The sequence below is a fragment of the Condylura cristata genome, unplaced genomic scaffold (assembly GCF_000260355.1).
Source record: "Condylura cristata isolate star-nosed mole 26May11 unplaced genomic scaffold, ConCri1.0 scaffold00001, whole genome shotgun sequence".
NCBI lineage: Eukaryota > Metazoa > Chordata > Mammalia > Eulipotyphla > Talpidae > Condylura > Condylura cristata.
In genome coordinates this window covers 87,679,688-87,696,087 of record NW_004567102.1, presented here as the reverse complement: position 1 = coordinate 87,696,087, position 16,400 = coordinate 87,679,688, and the positions used below count along the sequence as shown (strand labels likewise).

At 55.7% G+C, this 16,400-nt stretch overlaps 1 protein-coding gene across 1 annotated transcript in view; it reads left to right on the top strand.

Moving 5' to 3' along the window:
* PARK2 (parkin RBR E3 ubiquitin protein ligase) overlaps positions 1-16,400 on the top strand; it is a 945,331-nt gene that overhangs the window by 686,505 nt on the left and 242,426 nt on the right. Inside the window, exons 5-6 of the mRNA XM_012723328.1 lie at positions 10,187-10,192; positions 10,744-10,769. Coding sequence (XP_012578782.1) covers positions 10,187-10,192; positions 10,744-10,769 — 32 coding nt within the window. The remainder of the gene's footprint in view (positions 1-10,186; positions 10,193-10,743; positions 10,770-16,400) is intronic.

The following is a 16,400-nucleotide window of genomic DNA, read 5'->3' as shown; positions in this document are numbered from 1 at the left end:
CCCTCATTAAATTAAAGCTTGCATCGTATGGTCCCCTAAATGTCCTTCAGACTGCCCCCCTCATTAAATTAAAGCTTGCATCGTATGGCCCCCTAAACGTCCTTCAGACTGCCCCCCTCATTAAATTAAAGCTTGCATCGTATGGTCCCCTAAACGTCCTTCAGACTGCCCCCCTTCTTTCAGCCCAGCCTACACCTGTCACCCATGCTTTGCCACCTGGCAGGCGCCCAGCCTTCCAGCCCCCCTCTCCTGACCACTGCTTCCTAGTTCTCAGAGAGGCCCGCTGTCTGCCAGCCAGCCCCCGCCCCGCCCTGTGGCTTCCCCCGGCCTTCATGGGAAAGTCCAGGTGTCCTCACCAGGCGCCCGGCCCTCCCTGCAGCCACCCCACTGAGGGCCTTGAGCTCGCCTTTCTCTCTCCCTGCTCCACCTGCCAACCTTGAGCCCCCCACACGCCCCACAGCAGCCACCCTGCCCGCCCCCCGGCCTCCACACCAAGGCTGCACCCCTGGAGGCCCAGACAAAACCGCCTTCTGCTTTAGGATCATTGTCTCCAAGGGGCGCGCATTTGCCTTTTGTGTCTGCCAACGATGCTGCTTGGCCATGACCGTCTGAACAGCCGGACAGTTCAATGGGACTCATAAATCGCAGTCATTTGAACAATAAAGGATGATACGATCAATCCTACGAATTTTCCAGGGGACCCTCCGTTCTTTCACTCCTGACAGTTTTGTGCTGTTAGCAGACTGCCCCATGAGTTTGAAGACTTAAAAAAATCTATGTTGCCCTAAATCAGATTGAATTTGGACACACGTCCCCTTATTAGCGAGGTAAAGCTCAACGTCCACTCTCCTTCCGACAGAGTGGCAGGTGTTCGGGGATGGATAGCAGGTGTCTCGGTGCCAAAATGATAAAAGTATCTTGCGGCTCCGCTAGCGTCTCCTCCCGCAGGAAGGCGGCCCGGACGGAGAAGTCACCCAGGCTCGTCGCCGTGCGTGGTTCCCCGGGGACTGAGGGCACCCACAGAGACCCCCCCCAGGGCTCACGAAGTCTGCACACTGCCCACCAGAGGCGGGGACAGACATTGATCAGACAGACAGCTGGGTGGGCCAGACAGGACAGATGGCCCTGGCGCACGACAGAGCCTCCACTCGCCCCCAGGCCGCTTGTGCTTTAAGTGCAGCGTCAGCCGGTGCGCGTGGACACCCCAAGGACCTTGAGGCTCCTGAGCGGTGCCGGGTGTGCTTGGGGCAGACACTCGTGTGCCCGCCCCCCCCCACGAGGCGACGCCTTCGCTGGGGCGCTCGCGCGCTCGTGCCTGGGCTCCGGGAGCCTGGTCCCCACGCACCCGTCCTGGGTCTCGGCAACCGCCAGGGGCCTCGGTGGCCACCACTTCTGCCTGGAGTCCCACCTCGTCGCAATCTGTCATTTGCATTTCTTCCGCTCGGACCTCCTGGTGCCACTTCTGTATTTCCTAAAACCCAATCTCTCCTCTTAGAGAAAGCAAGTACCCCCAGTGTGCACACGGTGGGCGGAGCACAGAAACGCACACTCGGGGCGCGTGCGTTCGTCGACAACATGCTATACGCCTCATTTAAATTCAGGATAAGTGGGCTCCTCTGGTGTTACATGTGTAAAATCTCAGACTCCTTCAGAAAACACTTCGCGTTTGGAAAAGCCTCCGGGTCGCAGCAACAACAGGAGCCCCGGCTGGGTTCACACCTGCCCCCTGGCGGTGGGGGTGCTCTGTCCTGGCCCTGGGCTGGCACTGCCTGTGTCCAGGCTGGCCCTGACGAGGCCCCGTCGTCCACATCCCCAACAGGAAGCATCCCAGTGTCACTGCCTTCCAGTGACATTTTCCTCCACTTGACCTTGAACCTAGGCAGCGCATTTAAATCTGCAGTGTGGGGCTCGATGATGAACACTCAGCCCTGCTGAGATGCACATCTCAGCGGCGGGTAAAAGCAGCGGCCCCTGGAGCCTTGGATAAACCGTAGCGAACAAAATAAGGAAGGAGAGGCAGTGTCAGCCGTGACACCGGCCTACAACTTCTTAGATTGGTTATTCTTCCACCTGGAGACATTTTTCCAGACTATAATGACCAAAAGTAAAATATACTGGTTTTGCTGAAAATGACAGTTGACTGCAGGGTTACTTTGCATACAGATGCAGGATAAGTCTCCGTTCTTAGTTAAGAGAGAATTGTATTAGAATTAGAAGAACCAACACGTACATGTTTTTTCTCTAATTCTTTTTGGATTTTAGATTTTTTAAAAGATTTATTTATGCATGCATGCAGAACTGGGGCACAAGCCAGAGGTGGGGCATGGGGGGCGGGGACAGGATTCCCCAGAGACAGAGTGGGGAGCAGAGCAGGCAGATCAAAAAAGTCCACTGCTGAGGGGAGCAGCGGGGAGACAGGAGGGGGCTGCTGCACCCTGTGGGTCACCCCCTGGCCGGGGATCGAACTCGTGCTGCAGTGGCTGTGACAGCTTCATAGCGCTGCACTTTTTTTTTTAAATGCAGGGAGGGCCTGCATTTTAGATCTTGACAGGAAGCACTGATCTCCCTTTGGCGTTGGTCGGGGGTGTTATCCGCTCTGCCCAGTCAGCATGTCTCAGGTGCGTGGCGGAGTCGGAGTTGAGACAGCAGCAAAGTAAATCCCACCCGGTGTGCGAAGGGATGGCCAAAGAGGAGCTGTTGTCTTTGTCCACCAATTCCCTCTGCTCCTCCTCTGGAGCTTCACAATTCCCAAGTGACTGGATTCCACAGGCTTAGAGATGGCCAGCAGCCATCCGGCGAGTGGGGCTGGCGGCTGCCTGGACGCTGCAGACCTGGCTCGGAGGGCACCGCCTTGGGCCGTGTGTGCGGAGGGCTGCTGTGGGCACCCGCACAGCCCACTGTCCAGCACCAGGTGTCTGTCCACCGTGGCCAGCTGAGTGCGGCCAAACGCAGAGCCAGGGCCACCCAGGCGGGCTCAGCTCAGCTTCAGGAACCTGAGTTTGATCACCCAGGGGGCAGAGCTGACCCTCCCCCACCCGGCTCCCAGGGACACTGCTGGGTTGAAAGTCTCCGTGGAAAATCCCACCAGCAGGCGGCCATCTTGCAGAAAGTCTTTGCTTTTTTCCCTGTCCATTCATGGGTTTTTAACCAGGAGTGTCTATTACATTTATGCTGGTAGTTCAAAAATAATCCGTATGCTATTTTTTCCTGCATATTTGTGTGCACAGTGTGAGTTGTGGCTACCCTGACACTCACGGTCTCTCCATCAGAGGCGAGGACCCGCTGACCCCCCCGGGGGGTTGGGTTTTTTTTGGTTCGGGCCCCGGCGGTTGCTTGGGGGGCAGCCAGCCGGCGTGGACCGTCTTCTGAAGAACCGGCCGGTGGGCAGAGGCGGCTGGGCGGGCTTCCCACGAGCTGTAAGCCTTGCCCCCAAATCAGGGACCACTGATTTTCTGTGATTAACCTTTCTAGCGCTGGGGAAGAGCATGTTCTTACACCATGACACAGGACAAAAAGTCATTCTCTTAGCTCCACCTGCTGAGGCCTAAGAGAATTTTGAGCAAACACACATTTTCCACACTGCGGGCCCTGCCTGGCACCGTCGGCCGCCTTTGCCAGCACGGTCAGGACCGGCGGGGCCCTGCGTGTGGCCGGGGGCGCCGTCTCCCTGAGGGGCACCCAGGTCCCCAGCCCAGCGCTCGTCTGGCACTCCTTAAAACCCACCGGTAACAGATATTCAGGAATGCTTTCTGAGGGGCAGAAGTGGTTTTTTCCTGTAGTTAAAGACTCCAGCTTTCTGGCCCATGTCCTGACATTTCATGCCGCGGCGTGTTCAAGCAAAGGGCGCAGGCACCAGAGCAGCGCAGCCTCATGGAAATATGGGGATCACCCCCTGCCCAGGGAGGGCCCGTGGCCAGTCAGCGTAAAGGCGGTCAGGGGTAGGGGCCCCCCGTGGGGGTCGGAGCGCCGAGATCAAGTGGACGGTCGACCAGATGCCCCGCTGTGAGGTAGCCCCAGCCTTGGGCCAGGGAGCCTGTGCGTTTCTTTTCTAATTAAGCATATGATTGGTTGATTGATAGTTTTTTTCATCGTTGCTCGTTTTCATACAATGTTAGTTTTCTTTTCTCAGCTATAACCCTCTGGGGTCCCCACCGCCCATTCACCCGCACCCTAAAAGCAAGTGGTGTTTCCGGTCTTGCTGGATTCTGGGCCTGTCCATTGTCTGTCAGAGTCTCGCTTGCCACGCGTTAAGTGTCTGCCTGCCCGTCTCGCTGCTTCACGCCCGCTGGTGGCGCAGCGGTTTTTACAGTCGCCGAGCCCAGTCCTCCATGCTGCCGCGGAAGGACGGCGTTGACCGGGCAGTGATGAGATGTTTGTGCAGCGCTGCACTGCGGCTGCTCACGGTTCATCCTGGTGTTCAGAAGCAGCCCCTACCTGGAGCCCATCGGAGGAGCAGAAGCCCCTGCCCCCGGGGGGTGAGGGTGCCTGCCTTCCGGCCCCTGCCCGCCCGCCTTTCTCTCGTATGAGTCTCTACTTGTGCCCATAAGTAAGTTTCTGCGTCGGCCTTTCCCGTCCCCAGCGTTGCGACAGTGTGGCTAGTGCAGGCTGGCAGGATCTGTTCATGACGGTGATGTCCAGGCTCTGTCCTAGAAGTCGCCTTGCAATGGGGCACTCAGAGGGACTCGAGACGACCACGTGGATCAGGCCTGAGTCAGAAAAGCAAAACGCTAGGGGAGATTGGCCCTGGGAGACCAGTGTGCGACTCACAGTAGGTCCCCCGCGAGTCTCTCCAGACAGCTACGGCCCTGCAGCCCCCGGCCCGCCTTCCGTGGCCCGGAATCCTTCACAGCAGACAGTTTCCAGAAATGCGCTGAGTGATCTGACACATCTTATCACCCACCTGGGTTCTATTTTTACATAGAACAAATGTCATCTCCATGCTGTGAAGGGTATTTTCACCCCAGCCCCGCTGCTCCGAGCGGTGTCTCATCGCGCCGCCGTCCAGCTCCGCTCCCTGCCTGCGTGGGGGTCACGGGTACTGGGTGGTGGACGGGGAGAAGCACGTTGCCTTCGAGTCCTGGGGTCTCCGCTGCAGCTCAGACAGCAGGCGCTTGGTCACCTGCTCGGGCGGGTACGGCAGAGGGCTTGTTGCGGGGACGGCGGCAGCGGCCGGCACAGTGCTGGCTCGGCGAGAGGAGGTCAGCTCACACCCGCGTCCCTGAGCTCTTGAGGTGCGGAGGGAGCCTCGCCCCTGGCAGTGCAGGATCACGGGTTCTCCTGAGACGGTGGAGCTCACAGTTTTAACACGGGTGGGGCCTCCTTGTTGGCACAGGGGTTAAAGTGCAGCGCTGTGAAGCTGTCCGCAGCCCCTGCAGCAAGAGTCCGATCCCCCCGTAGGGAGGGACCCACGGGGCGCAGCAGACCCCTCCTGTCTCCCCGCTGCTCCCCTCAACAGTGGGTTTCAGTGGATCGGCCTGTTCTGCTCCCCACTCTGTCTCTGGGGAGTCCTCTCTGACCTGTACCCCAGTTCTTGTGTGCTTGCATAAATAAGTAAATCTTAAAAAAAACACTGGGGTGGACAGCAGCCTCACCCCACGCCTGGGGCTGCCCCTGACCGTTGGCTCAGTGACAGAGGTGGGACTGTCATGGCCCACGGCCCACAGGGCTTCTGCGATGGCGGGTGTGACCGGTCACCTGTACCTCAGCAGGTGGGAGCTCTGCCCGTCCCGTTCGCCGTGTCTGTCCTCTGGGAGCCCATGACGTGCCAGCCGATGCCATCTTCGAAGATAACTGAGCCTTTCTCCATGTGGCGCGTCACGTGACTCACCTGTTGTCTGCCGGCTTGCCTCCCCCATCCGGGCCCTGGAGAGCTAGCGTGAACTTATCCTCTCCACCGTCTTCAGAATTTCAGAGGCGAAGGCTGTTCGGTTCTTGAAATGTCTGCATTAGACAACATTTTCACACTCTGCATAGCTCTCCACCACTGAGCCTCAGGTATGGGTATTATTCTTCCCATAAAGTGTCAGTTGCCAGCTTCGCTGTGCGAGACACTCCGTGGCTGATACTAGCGCTCCCGCGTGGGGTGGGAGCGGTCACCTCCCGGCCTCCCCTACTGTGCTGGCTCTGACCTGGGAAGGGCTCAGTGCTGCAGCGCATGTGAGCTGGGAAAGAGGCAGAGCCGGCCAGCGCCCAGAACGCACTGACCTGAGGTGGCCGGATAACGTGCGGGCTTTGGTGAAGCCTGGTCAGGACCTGCAAGTGTGGCGCAGGGCTCTGCGTGCCCGTTTCCCGCTGCCCCTCCTCACCAGTGAAGCCCACCGCGCACACTGGGAGTTCGGGCAACGCTCCAGCAGGCCCCACTGCAACGCGCGCGCCGTGCGTCTCCCGCGCGCTGGCGGCTTTCGGCATTTGCGGGCGAGCTGCTGGACGCCGAGCGGCTGGTCTGCGCGCCCTGCGGGGGCCGGGGGAGGACCCACAGACCAGACCCACGTGCGCGTCCTCTCGGGCGGAAAGGGCACAGCACAGGCTCCCGGGGGAAGGGTCCGCTCCCGCCAGCGGCCCTGGGAGGAGGCGCGCCCCGGTTTCTGCGCCCGGGGGTGTCTGCGGGGAGCAGGGTGGTGTGGGGCGGACCGGCCTCCGCGCCGCGGAGATCCAGCAGGGAGCACGCGGGAGCCCCAGCGGAAGAAGGGTGTTTGGGGACAGCAGTTTTGACTCCTTTTTAAATTTGTGTTCACGAGTAGGGGCGACCCTGTGCCCGAGGGAGCAGCTCAGACAGGCTGCAGATGACCTCGATGGAGTGGCCTGGCCAGGCAGAGGAGCCCGCGCAGGGGCTCGGGAATGCGGAGGCATCTGGCAGGAGGGTCGGGCGGGGGCTTCCGGGCAGAGGCACCCCACTCGGTGCAGGGCGGGATTGGTGGCCCAGTGGGGCCCAGTTAGGTGTCCTGGTGTCAACAGCAGCTCCTTGGCGGGTCCTCGAACTTTTCCAAGTTTTGTTTTTCCAGTAACCAGTAGATCGTCACGACTTCGCCTTAGAGTGGGCTCCGTCTGCGGGTCTGACGCCCCCACTTCTAGCGGGAGAGCTGACTCTGGGTTAAGCGCTGGCGCAGGAAGGAGGCTGTTCAGGCCCCTTCTGGGAGCCCCTGAACTGCATTCTGGATTTGGGGGGAGCCTCAACATTTCGGTACTTTGTGGATTCTAACCAGGAGGACTGGCCCTGTTAGCCCTGCTTGGAGGACTCTGATAGCAACAGGCGAACTCCTGGCTTTAATTAGACACACACACTTGGATCAAACGCACGTTTTATTTTAACTTTTCTTTTGTTAAAAATAACAATTTATCGGCCCTCCCTGGGGGCGCAGCGGGTTAAAGCACAGCACTGAGAATCTAAAGCCGCTTCCGCATGAGTTCGATTCCCGCCTGCCCCGGAGGTGACCACAGGGCGCGGCAGACCTCTCCTGACCCGCCCGCTGCTCCCCTCAGCAGTGTACTTCGTCGATCTGCCTGTTCTGCTCCCCACTCTGTCTCTGGTGAGGCCTCTCACCGCCCCTGAGCCTCTGGCCTGTACCCCAGTTCTGTATGCACAAATAAATAAATCTTTAAAAAAAAAATTTATCTCTTGAACGTAAGAAATTTTGCCGAAGCTAACGGACCGCTAACTGTAACTCAAATGCTTAGCCAGCCCCGCTGGGTTTCAGTTCCACTCAGGGTAAGTTGGCACAGCCATGTAACGCAGACGCGTTAAACCGGTTGTCCTGAGCACGAGGCGAGGCTTTCGAAAGACAACTTCGGAAAATACACCCAACCAATCGGAAACCTCTGGTTGAAGAGGGTCACCCTCACCACAGCAGGCAGGCCTGGGGGCCACAGCACCCCGGGGGGAGGGGTCTGATGCGGGGTTTCCGGCGAGCAGCCCAGCGGCGCCTGCCTGGCCCTTCATCATGGACTCCCACGAGAGCAGAGCAGGGGTCTGAGGGCGCCTGGGGGTGCCTGGGGGGTGGAGGTCTGCCCCAGTCACCGGCGCCCGGCCATGCAGGCCAGGGGTTGACAGGTCACAGCTTCCTGTCTTACTCTCCCAGCAGCTGTGGGGAATTTTTGTGGTCACTCTCGCCTCAAAAATCAAAGGTGGGTGGGAGGGCAGAGGGGGAGAGGATGTGAGTGAGGAAGTGTCCGGGACCAGGCCCAGCCCGCCCGCAGCCTCTTCCTCCCATCTCGCAGCCTGGGCTCCTGTCTTCCTCCTGTGTCCCTGCTGGCCCTGCCTCGAGCCAGTGGCCCTCGAGGCCTTCCTGGGCCTTCAGAACCCAGAGGGGGCTGCCACACGTGGGATGGCTCTTTGTCTTCAGCGCCCCGCAGGGACGTGGCCGCCCCCTCCCTCCCGAGACAGTGCCGAGAGCCGGGCCTCTGCTGTCCACTCTGCGCAGCGGGCCGCAGCACACAGGCCCGGAATGAGCCCCGCCCGATCAGCCTCTCCAGCCGCGGCGCCGTGTCCCCGGGGTGTCCCTGCCGCTGGTTGCTTCCAAGCGACATGTGTCCCCAGAGCCTCTCCCGGCCGGCCGCGCCCCTCAGCCTGCCCTCACCCCGCCATGGGAGGGTCAGAGCTGGCTCCGCTCTGTTTCCTTTTTCTGTTCCTCCTGATTGACCTTGGGCCTCCTCTGCCCAACCCTCCTCTGCCCCTCCTCTGCCAGTACCTTAAGTACGTGGGCTTTGTGCTTGCTTTTGTTTTTCCCTCTCCAGACATAAAATCCCTCAGCACAGTAGGTATCAGCAAATGCCTGTTGATGATGGACTTAGACACAGCATTTGGGTTTATTTGTTTGTTTGGGAGAAAGAGGTCAAGGGGGCTCAGTCTCTAAGAGCAATTTCTGTAGAGGGCAGCTGTGGTTCTGAAACCAGCAGCAGCAAATTGCCACCCACGTGAAGGAGAAAGGGGCGCACGGCTGTCAGGCAGCAGCTGCCTCACGCCAGTGGCAGGCGGGGAAGTGGGACAGGGCCCAGGGAGAGCTGCGGGTCCTGGCCAGCTGCGTCCTCTTGGAGGAGCGGGCGGGGTGCAGCAGGCCGGGCAGGCGCCCCGCGGGCTGACGTCCTGGGGGTCTGCGTCTCCCAGGTGCGCGTGTCTCTTGGTGTGCTGACTTTCTGTCGACCTGTTTTTTACCACTTATCTGCAAAAAGCGTGTCACATTTTATGATAGGGATAACAGGCATATTTTCATGGACACAAATGGAAGGGCTCATAACGCTAGTCTTGCGTCCACGAAAGAGAACCAGGCGCATCGTTCCCCAGCGGGGATGAAGAACCCCCTCTGTCAGCCCAGTCCGGCAGCTCTTCCTGCCAGGCCACCGTGTCCTGAAACACATGTTAAAATACAGCCTTTGATGCGTGGGCCCGCGGCGGGGCTTCTTTCTGAAAATCACCCCTGGACACTGACGGTCTGGGGCTGGTCCTGGCTCTGAGAGTCCCAGCTGGATGCTGCCAGTGGGTGGCGGGCACTGTGGGGGAGCCGTGGGTCACCCACCAGTTCCCCGGCGACCGTGTGGACTCAGACACTCGGCCCCGGGCGCGGGCGGCAGAGAGATCCACCGAGCTCAGACATGGCAGTCACGCATGCCCACCCAGCTAGAGCCGGACCCCACCACGACCCCCTTCGGCGGCCCCTCCACCCTTTGCCTTCCTCCCCCTGGCCGGTCCCCCCCGATTCTGCAGAACCTCAGTGGACACCCCTCTGTCCTGAAGCGGACACTCGCAACTCGCCAAACTTCTGCTGTTTTTTCCAGTTGTGTTTTCTTTTGGAAGTAGGCGTGGCTGGCAGTGCTGTACTGACCAGGCACACAGGAGCACACTGGAGAGGTCGGGCCCTCTGTTCTCACATGAAAACCGCGGAGACGGTTCGCAGTCAAAGGCGCTATGCAGTCACTGCTATCATTTCAGCGGAGCCCCCGACTAAGCAGGCCAAGAAGTGCCCACCAGCCCACCACTAGGGAAAGGTCGCGGGTCTGAAGGGTGGGGGCCACACCGTCCCAGCCCTGGGGTTCTCCCAGGGAGGGCCCCCCTGCTTTTCGTGGTCGGCCGTGTTAGGGTCTGTGTTCCCATTGCAACCGCCGCCTCTGGGTGACTGACAGGTCCCAGAGCAACTCCACTTCCAGGAAACAAAAGCATATAAATATCCAGCGTGCGTGTTTTCAGAGTAGGGAGCAGGGTGTGAGCCGAGCAGGTGCATAGTGGCCGGTGACTGCTCTCAGCCTTCGGCCACACGAGGCCCCAGAACGTGCCTGGGTGAAGGGCTTCCGTGAGGGACGAGAAAGAAATGCGGTAAGCCGTGAAGCTGCGTATTTGAAAACCTCTGGGGATTCGCCAGTCCTGCCAATGCCAGTTTCAATCTTGGAAACACAGGATGCGTCTCCGGGGTCACAGGCAAAACCCAGAGGGCGTCTACCTCACTGCTCCAGCAGTGGCAGGAGCCGCGACCTGCCTCCTCGTGCGCCCCCTCAGCGCGGCTCTGACGGTCGTTCCCTAGGTGGGAGGTCTGTGGGACGGGGTCCTCTTGGACACCCCTCTAGCGAGCGTGTTCTGGAGCGTGGAGGGGCTCCTTCTCCCCTCACCCGCTGTCTGCGAGTTCTGGTATCTAGGACCCATCTCAGGGTGTCTTCTCCAGCCAGCTCCAGCTGGGCCACACCTCCCAAACCCTGCGCCTCCTTTAACAACTCAGATGTGAGCAAATGAGCGTGAGCAGGGGCATGACAGACAGTGAGGTCCTAAGAGGTTGCTGGAGAAATGTGTGGCTTTAGTCTAGAGAAGGGTGAAATGGCGGGATACTGGAACCTGGGGACAATCGGGAGCATATATGTATATATATATATGAACTATATACATATATATGTATGTATGTATATGTGTGTGTGTGTGTGTGTGTGTGTATATATATATATATATATATATATATGTAAGAACTCCATTCTCTCGAGAAATTCATCTATGTTGTTTCTTACAGAACTAGGGCCCATATGGAAGTAAATTTAAAAAGAAACCGACATGTTCAAAATAAGAGCAAATCTTTGAATTAGTGCTACTGAAAAATGGAGCAGGAATCATAGGAAAATCCTAAGTTCCACAACAGGAGGAGGGTTTTCCAGAGTCCAGATGGAAGCATTTAGAAACGTCATAACGTGAATTTCAATCCTGGGTGGACATGTGGCATCGGCTTTCTTCGAATATTAGCAAGCGCTAAGATGTGTGAAATGCGCAAGGAGCAGAGCCCTAACTGAGCCCCTCCCCCACCTCACTCCGCCATTCCTGCGAGAACAGCCCGCTGCGAGCAGTCTGCTTGCTACAGCCGTGGCAACGCCGTGGCCACTCCCCATGCCACGTGAGACCAGGCACCGGGGCCCACGCCGGAAGCCCCCGGCCAGAGGCGGCCTCGCTCCCAAGAGCTGCCCTCGGATGCTAGCTCAGCTGTGAGCCACTTCTGCCTTCTCAAGCCGCCCTTCCTGTCTATTTAATGTGCGTGTCGGATGTCCAGTGGGCACGCTGTCCCCGTGAGCCGCACGGATTGAGGCCTTCCCGCCACCCGGCGCTCCCGGCCAGAGCCCGCCTTGCCTTTTCTGCACTGCGGACGTCGTGCGCACCAGCTCCCGCAAGTCTCTGGGAGCTTGGTCATGAAGACTTTCTCTTTCATGACGCGATGAGCAGCTGCCCAGCTATTGCTCTTACTGTTGCATGAGATAGTCCATTGATTAAAATCTAAAACCTAGGAAGAGCTCTGTTTGCATTGGCTACTATTTTGCTGCGTTTAAAGACTTAGTACTCCTTAAGAGAACCGTAAATGGCTGATGTTCTTGGTGCTGCTTCACAGGTCCAGAATACTCCCATGTGCAAAATTCCCCAATGTTTTTATTATTTTTCCTAATCTAAAAAATAAATGTTAAAAAAAAAAACTAAGTAATCTAAGCAAGATACAATGAAAAAAGAGCATTGTTTGTAGAATTTCATTTGGACTATTTTAATTCGTTTTAAAATTATAAAATTCCATGAAAACAAAATAAAAAAGACTGGAGAAAATTATAAAATAAATGCCTTCAAGTTCTGGCTAAGACAGCCCCTGTTACGTGACTTTTTAATTATTACTTGTCAGCTTTGTGACACATAGCCTGGGTGTGCCCTACACACAACTCCAGGGTCTGTTCTGTTAGATTTTTTTCTTTATTACTAGAAAGAATCACATTTATAGTTAGATGCTTGTATGAAAAAGCAGTTCTAGAAAATTTTAAATTTTTGCATCATTGAATATAGTCCCAAGGTGACATACGTTGCCTTAGATGCTTTCTTGGTTTTAAGTATTGAAATTATGTTTAGACCTTTAGAGAAGAGAGCTATTTTAAAGGAAAACCTCTGCTCCACAGTGGTTTATCCTTTCTGATTTGTTACCACTTTAAGTCCAGGGAAAGGCCTCTGCTTGGGCAAAGCAGGGCAGCTGCCGGGACGAATCAATGCACAGGATGGACAAATAAGTAAAAAGTCACTTAAAAAAAAAAAAAAAAAAGGCATAAGGAGGGCTCCCCCTGGTGGTGCAAGGGGTTAAAGCACCATACTACGAAACTCCAAAACCACAGCAGCACGAGTTCAATCCCTGGCCAGGAGGTGACCCACATGGCGCCGCAGACCTCTCCTGACCCGCCTGCTGCTCCCCTCGGCCTGTTCTGCTCCCCACTCTGTCTCTGGTGAGTCCTCTCACCCACCACACCTCTGGTCTGTACCCCAGTTCTATAAACATAAATAAATCTTTAAAAAAAAGCATATGGAAATTAAAAAAAAAAAAAACACAAACAGATTGATAGGAAGGACCAACCCATTGTCATATTGCAGAAAAATCAGATGTTAAAACCGATTTCGAGCAAGAGTAAAAAATCTCCATGAAAACCCACGGCTACCTCTCAGAGGAAGGAAGCAGAGCACATGTAAGATATCGCTGTTCCCCTAATATTTCACCCATACTGCTGGAACCGTGAATTTTTTATGCTAATTAAATTACTGCTGTTCAGAGTGTGACATTTTAAAACACCTGTTTAGTGTATTTGTTATGTTGAAGATGTAAAAATAACACTTTGATGTAGAGTATCTGTGAGCCTCCCATATGCCTGCTTGTCCACAGGCGCTATAAATCCTAAAAAGTGCTTCTTTCCTCTCGGAGACAGAGCTTGCGTCCGCTCCCCAGAGACCTCTCACTTAGCGCTGTTGTCGTCTACCTGCGTGCTGACGTCGCCCTAATGTGCGATGATGATGTGTTGTATCGATTGTAGCAATAACAACCTACTCGGAATTAATCTCCATCTTTACCACATGACCGTACAGAGTTAAGCTTAAGCACCTTCCACTTCATTGCTAACATTAAAACACGGAAGTGGCGAGCGCGTCCCCAGGAGTTATTTCCTAAGTAGATGCTCAGGGCCCGCTGGAAGTCAGCCGTCGTGAAGTCTGTTTTGACCTCAGTTGTTACTGCCTCGTAGCTACCTCACACGTACAGACACCGAGGAGGTAGACGTGAGCAGTGGCGACGTCTATGAAAACCATGTGAGCGCATCGCCCTTTGGAAAGCGAAAATTTCTGTAAAGTTTTTGAAAGCATCATTCCCTGCTGAGGAGCTGGCTGCCCTTCATTAACTGAGAGAACGTGAGGCGAGGTGCCGGAGGAGAGCCAGAAAGAAACCCAGAGTTTGAGGCAAGGATGATGGGAAGAGTCACTTGGATACGGAAACAGGGTGGGGTCAGAGGAGCAAGGCTGGGGATGAGCACAGGCCCTGGAAGAGGCGGCTCATCGCTACACGGTCCTCCTCCATCCACCGGGAACCAGAGGTCCTGGCAGGCTCAGGTCGCCTGCACACACTGATAGTGAGTGCCCCTGAGTTCAATGATACCTCAAAGGACAGGACTGTAGACAGTCCTGTCCCGCAGGACTCGTGCGGAAAGAGAGAGAAGCCAGCACAAGGTGTTTTCACAGGGATGCTTAAAATTGAGAGGAGGCTTACGCAGAAAATAAAGCTAAACTGACTGAAGACACCAGTGAAAGGCCAGGTGTACGGTGCAGTTAGGCTGGTGAGAGAGGGATGACCCACACCGTGATGGAACATCTCCATGGGATTCCTGGACAAAAGGTCAAGCCGCAGACCTCCCCGTGAACACGAATCCTGAAACTGCCTCACTCAGCCGGCAAACACCCCTGGGCTTCGAGCGCATTCTGGACACTGATCGCGGCCCCGGGGTGCATCGCTGAACAATGAAGACGGAGATGCCCGTCCATGAGGACCCGCATCCTAGCAGGTGCAGACTAAACATCCTGCCAGAGATGGCAATTCAGTGTTTGCTGAAGGGAGAAGAGAGAGAAAACAGGCGCGGGCTGCAAGTCATGGCCACGAGGCGGAGATGTCTGCACAGGCTGCTGTGACCGACGTGCAGACTGGGGCCTGCACAGCACTTCACTCCTCACGTCTCTGGACGCGCAGAGTCCTGGATGAGGGGGCTGGCGGGTCTGGAGTCTGTGCCGGCTTCCTGGTTCAGTCATCTGCTCACACCCTCGCTTGGAAGAAGGGGAGAGGGAGCAACCTCGAGCCTTTTACTGGGGCACTAATGACACCCCAGAGGGCAACGCCCTTGACCCAATCATCTGCTCCTCTTAACATCACACTGATTAGGGCTCAGCTTAGGAATTGGGGGGCAGGGGGAGGATGCACAGATACTCAGTATAAAGCAGGAAATTTCATCGGAAATGGGGAGTGAAGGCTGGCTAAAGAGAGGGAATCCTGTCCAGTGTGCGGCAGCTCAGCGCTGACGCTGTGTATGTCGCACGTGATTTATCTTCGGAGCCTTGGCCTTCTGCGTCCTTGTCAGCGTTTGGCATTGCCAGGGCGCCTTTATTTGCTGTGCTGTTAGGAGCGTAGTGATGGCTCATCACGGTTGTCACTGCAGGCCGCTAGTAGTGGGCGATGCTGATGGCCGCTCCACAGGTTCCTGGCAGCCCCGCAGCCCTTTGGGGGAAGAGCTTCAGTCTTTCACCCACTTGTGAGTGCGCGTGTGTTCTTACTCGTGAGTCTTCAGAATCCTTTCCCCGTTCTGCACACAAGTTCTTTCTAGGTGTGTTCTTTCGAGTATTTCCTTCCATCTGTAGTTTTTTTACTTTTCATCCGTTTGATAGTGTCAGCTACAGAGAAAATTTGTTTATTATGGTGAATTGAAATTATCAAGTTTTTCTTTTCTGGCTCACGCTTTTGGCTCCAAGTCTAAGAAGTCTTTTTCCTAACTTTGGGTGATAAACATTTTCCCCTAGAGATTTTTTTTATTCTAAAAATGTTTTTACCCTTTGCATTTAGATATTTCATTTGTTTGCTTTATTCTGGTAAAAATACACACTGTAATAATTACCATTTTAATGAATTCCATGTGCAAGTTCAGTGACCTTAAGCACTTTCATCTCTAGATCTTTTGAATCCTCCCAAATGGAAACGTTGCTCCCCACAGCCATCCTTCTGTTCCAGCCTCCAGACTGCCCAAGGCCTCATCTAGGCGAGCACACACAGCACTGTCCTTTCTGAACAGCTCGCCTGCTTCTGTACAGAGCCTCTAGGGCTCCTCCCTGTTGTCACATGTTTTAGAAAATCCTTCCTTGCTAAGGCCAAGTAACACCCCTGTGTGTCCATACCTGTTTTATCAAGTGTCCATCAGTGCACACTTGAGTTACTTCTGTCTTGCATTTTCTTCTAAAGTTTTACAACTTTTTCTTTTTCATAAATTCTGAACGAATTGCTCTCCTGTCATTTTCTGTTTAATGATTTTCTTATATGTTTTTTAAAGATGTATTTATTTGTGCATATAGAACTGGGAGACGAAACAGAGGTGCAGGGGCGGTGAGAGGACTCATCAGAGACAGAGCGAGAAGCAGAACAGGCAGATGGACAAAGCACACTGTTGAGGGGAGCAGCGGGCGGGTCAGGAGAGGTCTGCCGCGCCCGTGGTCATCTCCAGGGCCCGGATTGAACTTGCGCTGAAGCGGCTGTGTCCAGCTTGCCGTGCTCATCCTAGCCCATTGTGCCACCAGGGAGGGCCCTGCTGTCATCTTTTACTACAGTAGACTCTGCTTCTCTCATATATATGGTGTTGCAGGTGCAACCTTGGGAGCAGTGTGGGATGGAGGAAAAATAACTCAAAGTCCATGTAGCGAGAGAGAGAGACTAAGAAGGGCCCTGTCTCTGGAGACGCGGCGCCTCCCCATGGCAAGTCTCGCTTTTATTTGGGGTCAGATTCAGGGGAGGTGAACGAGTCCCTGGAGGAAAGTGTGAGGCCTGTGCGTGGGATGTGGCCTGGGGGTGCAGAACAGTCTGGTACAAGCTGGGGTGCAGAGGGGCCGTGATCTGGGGGCGCAG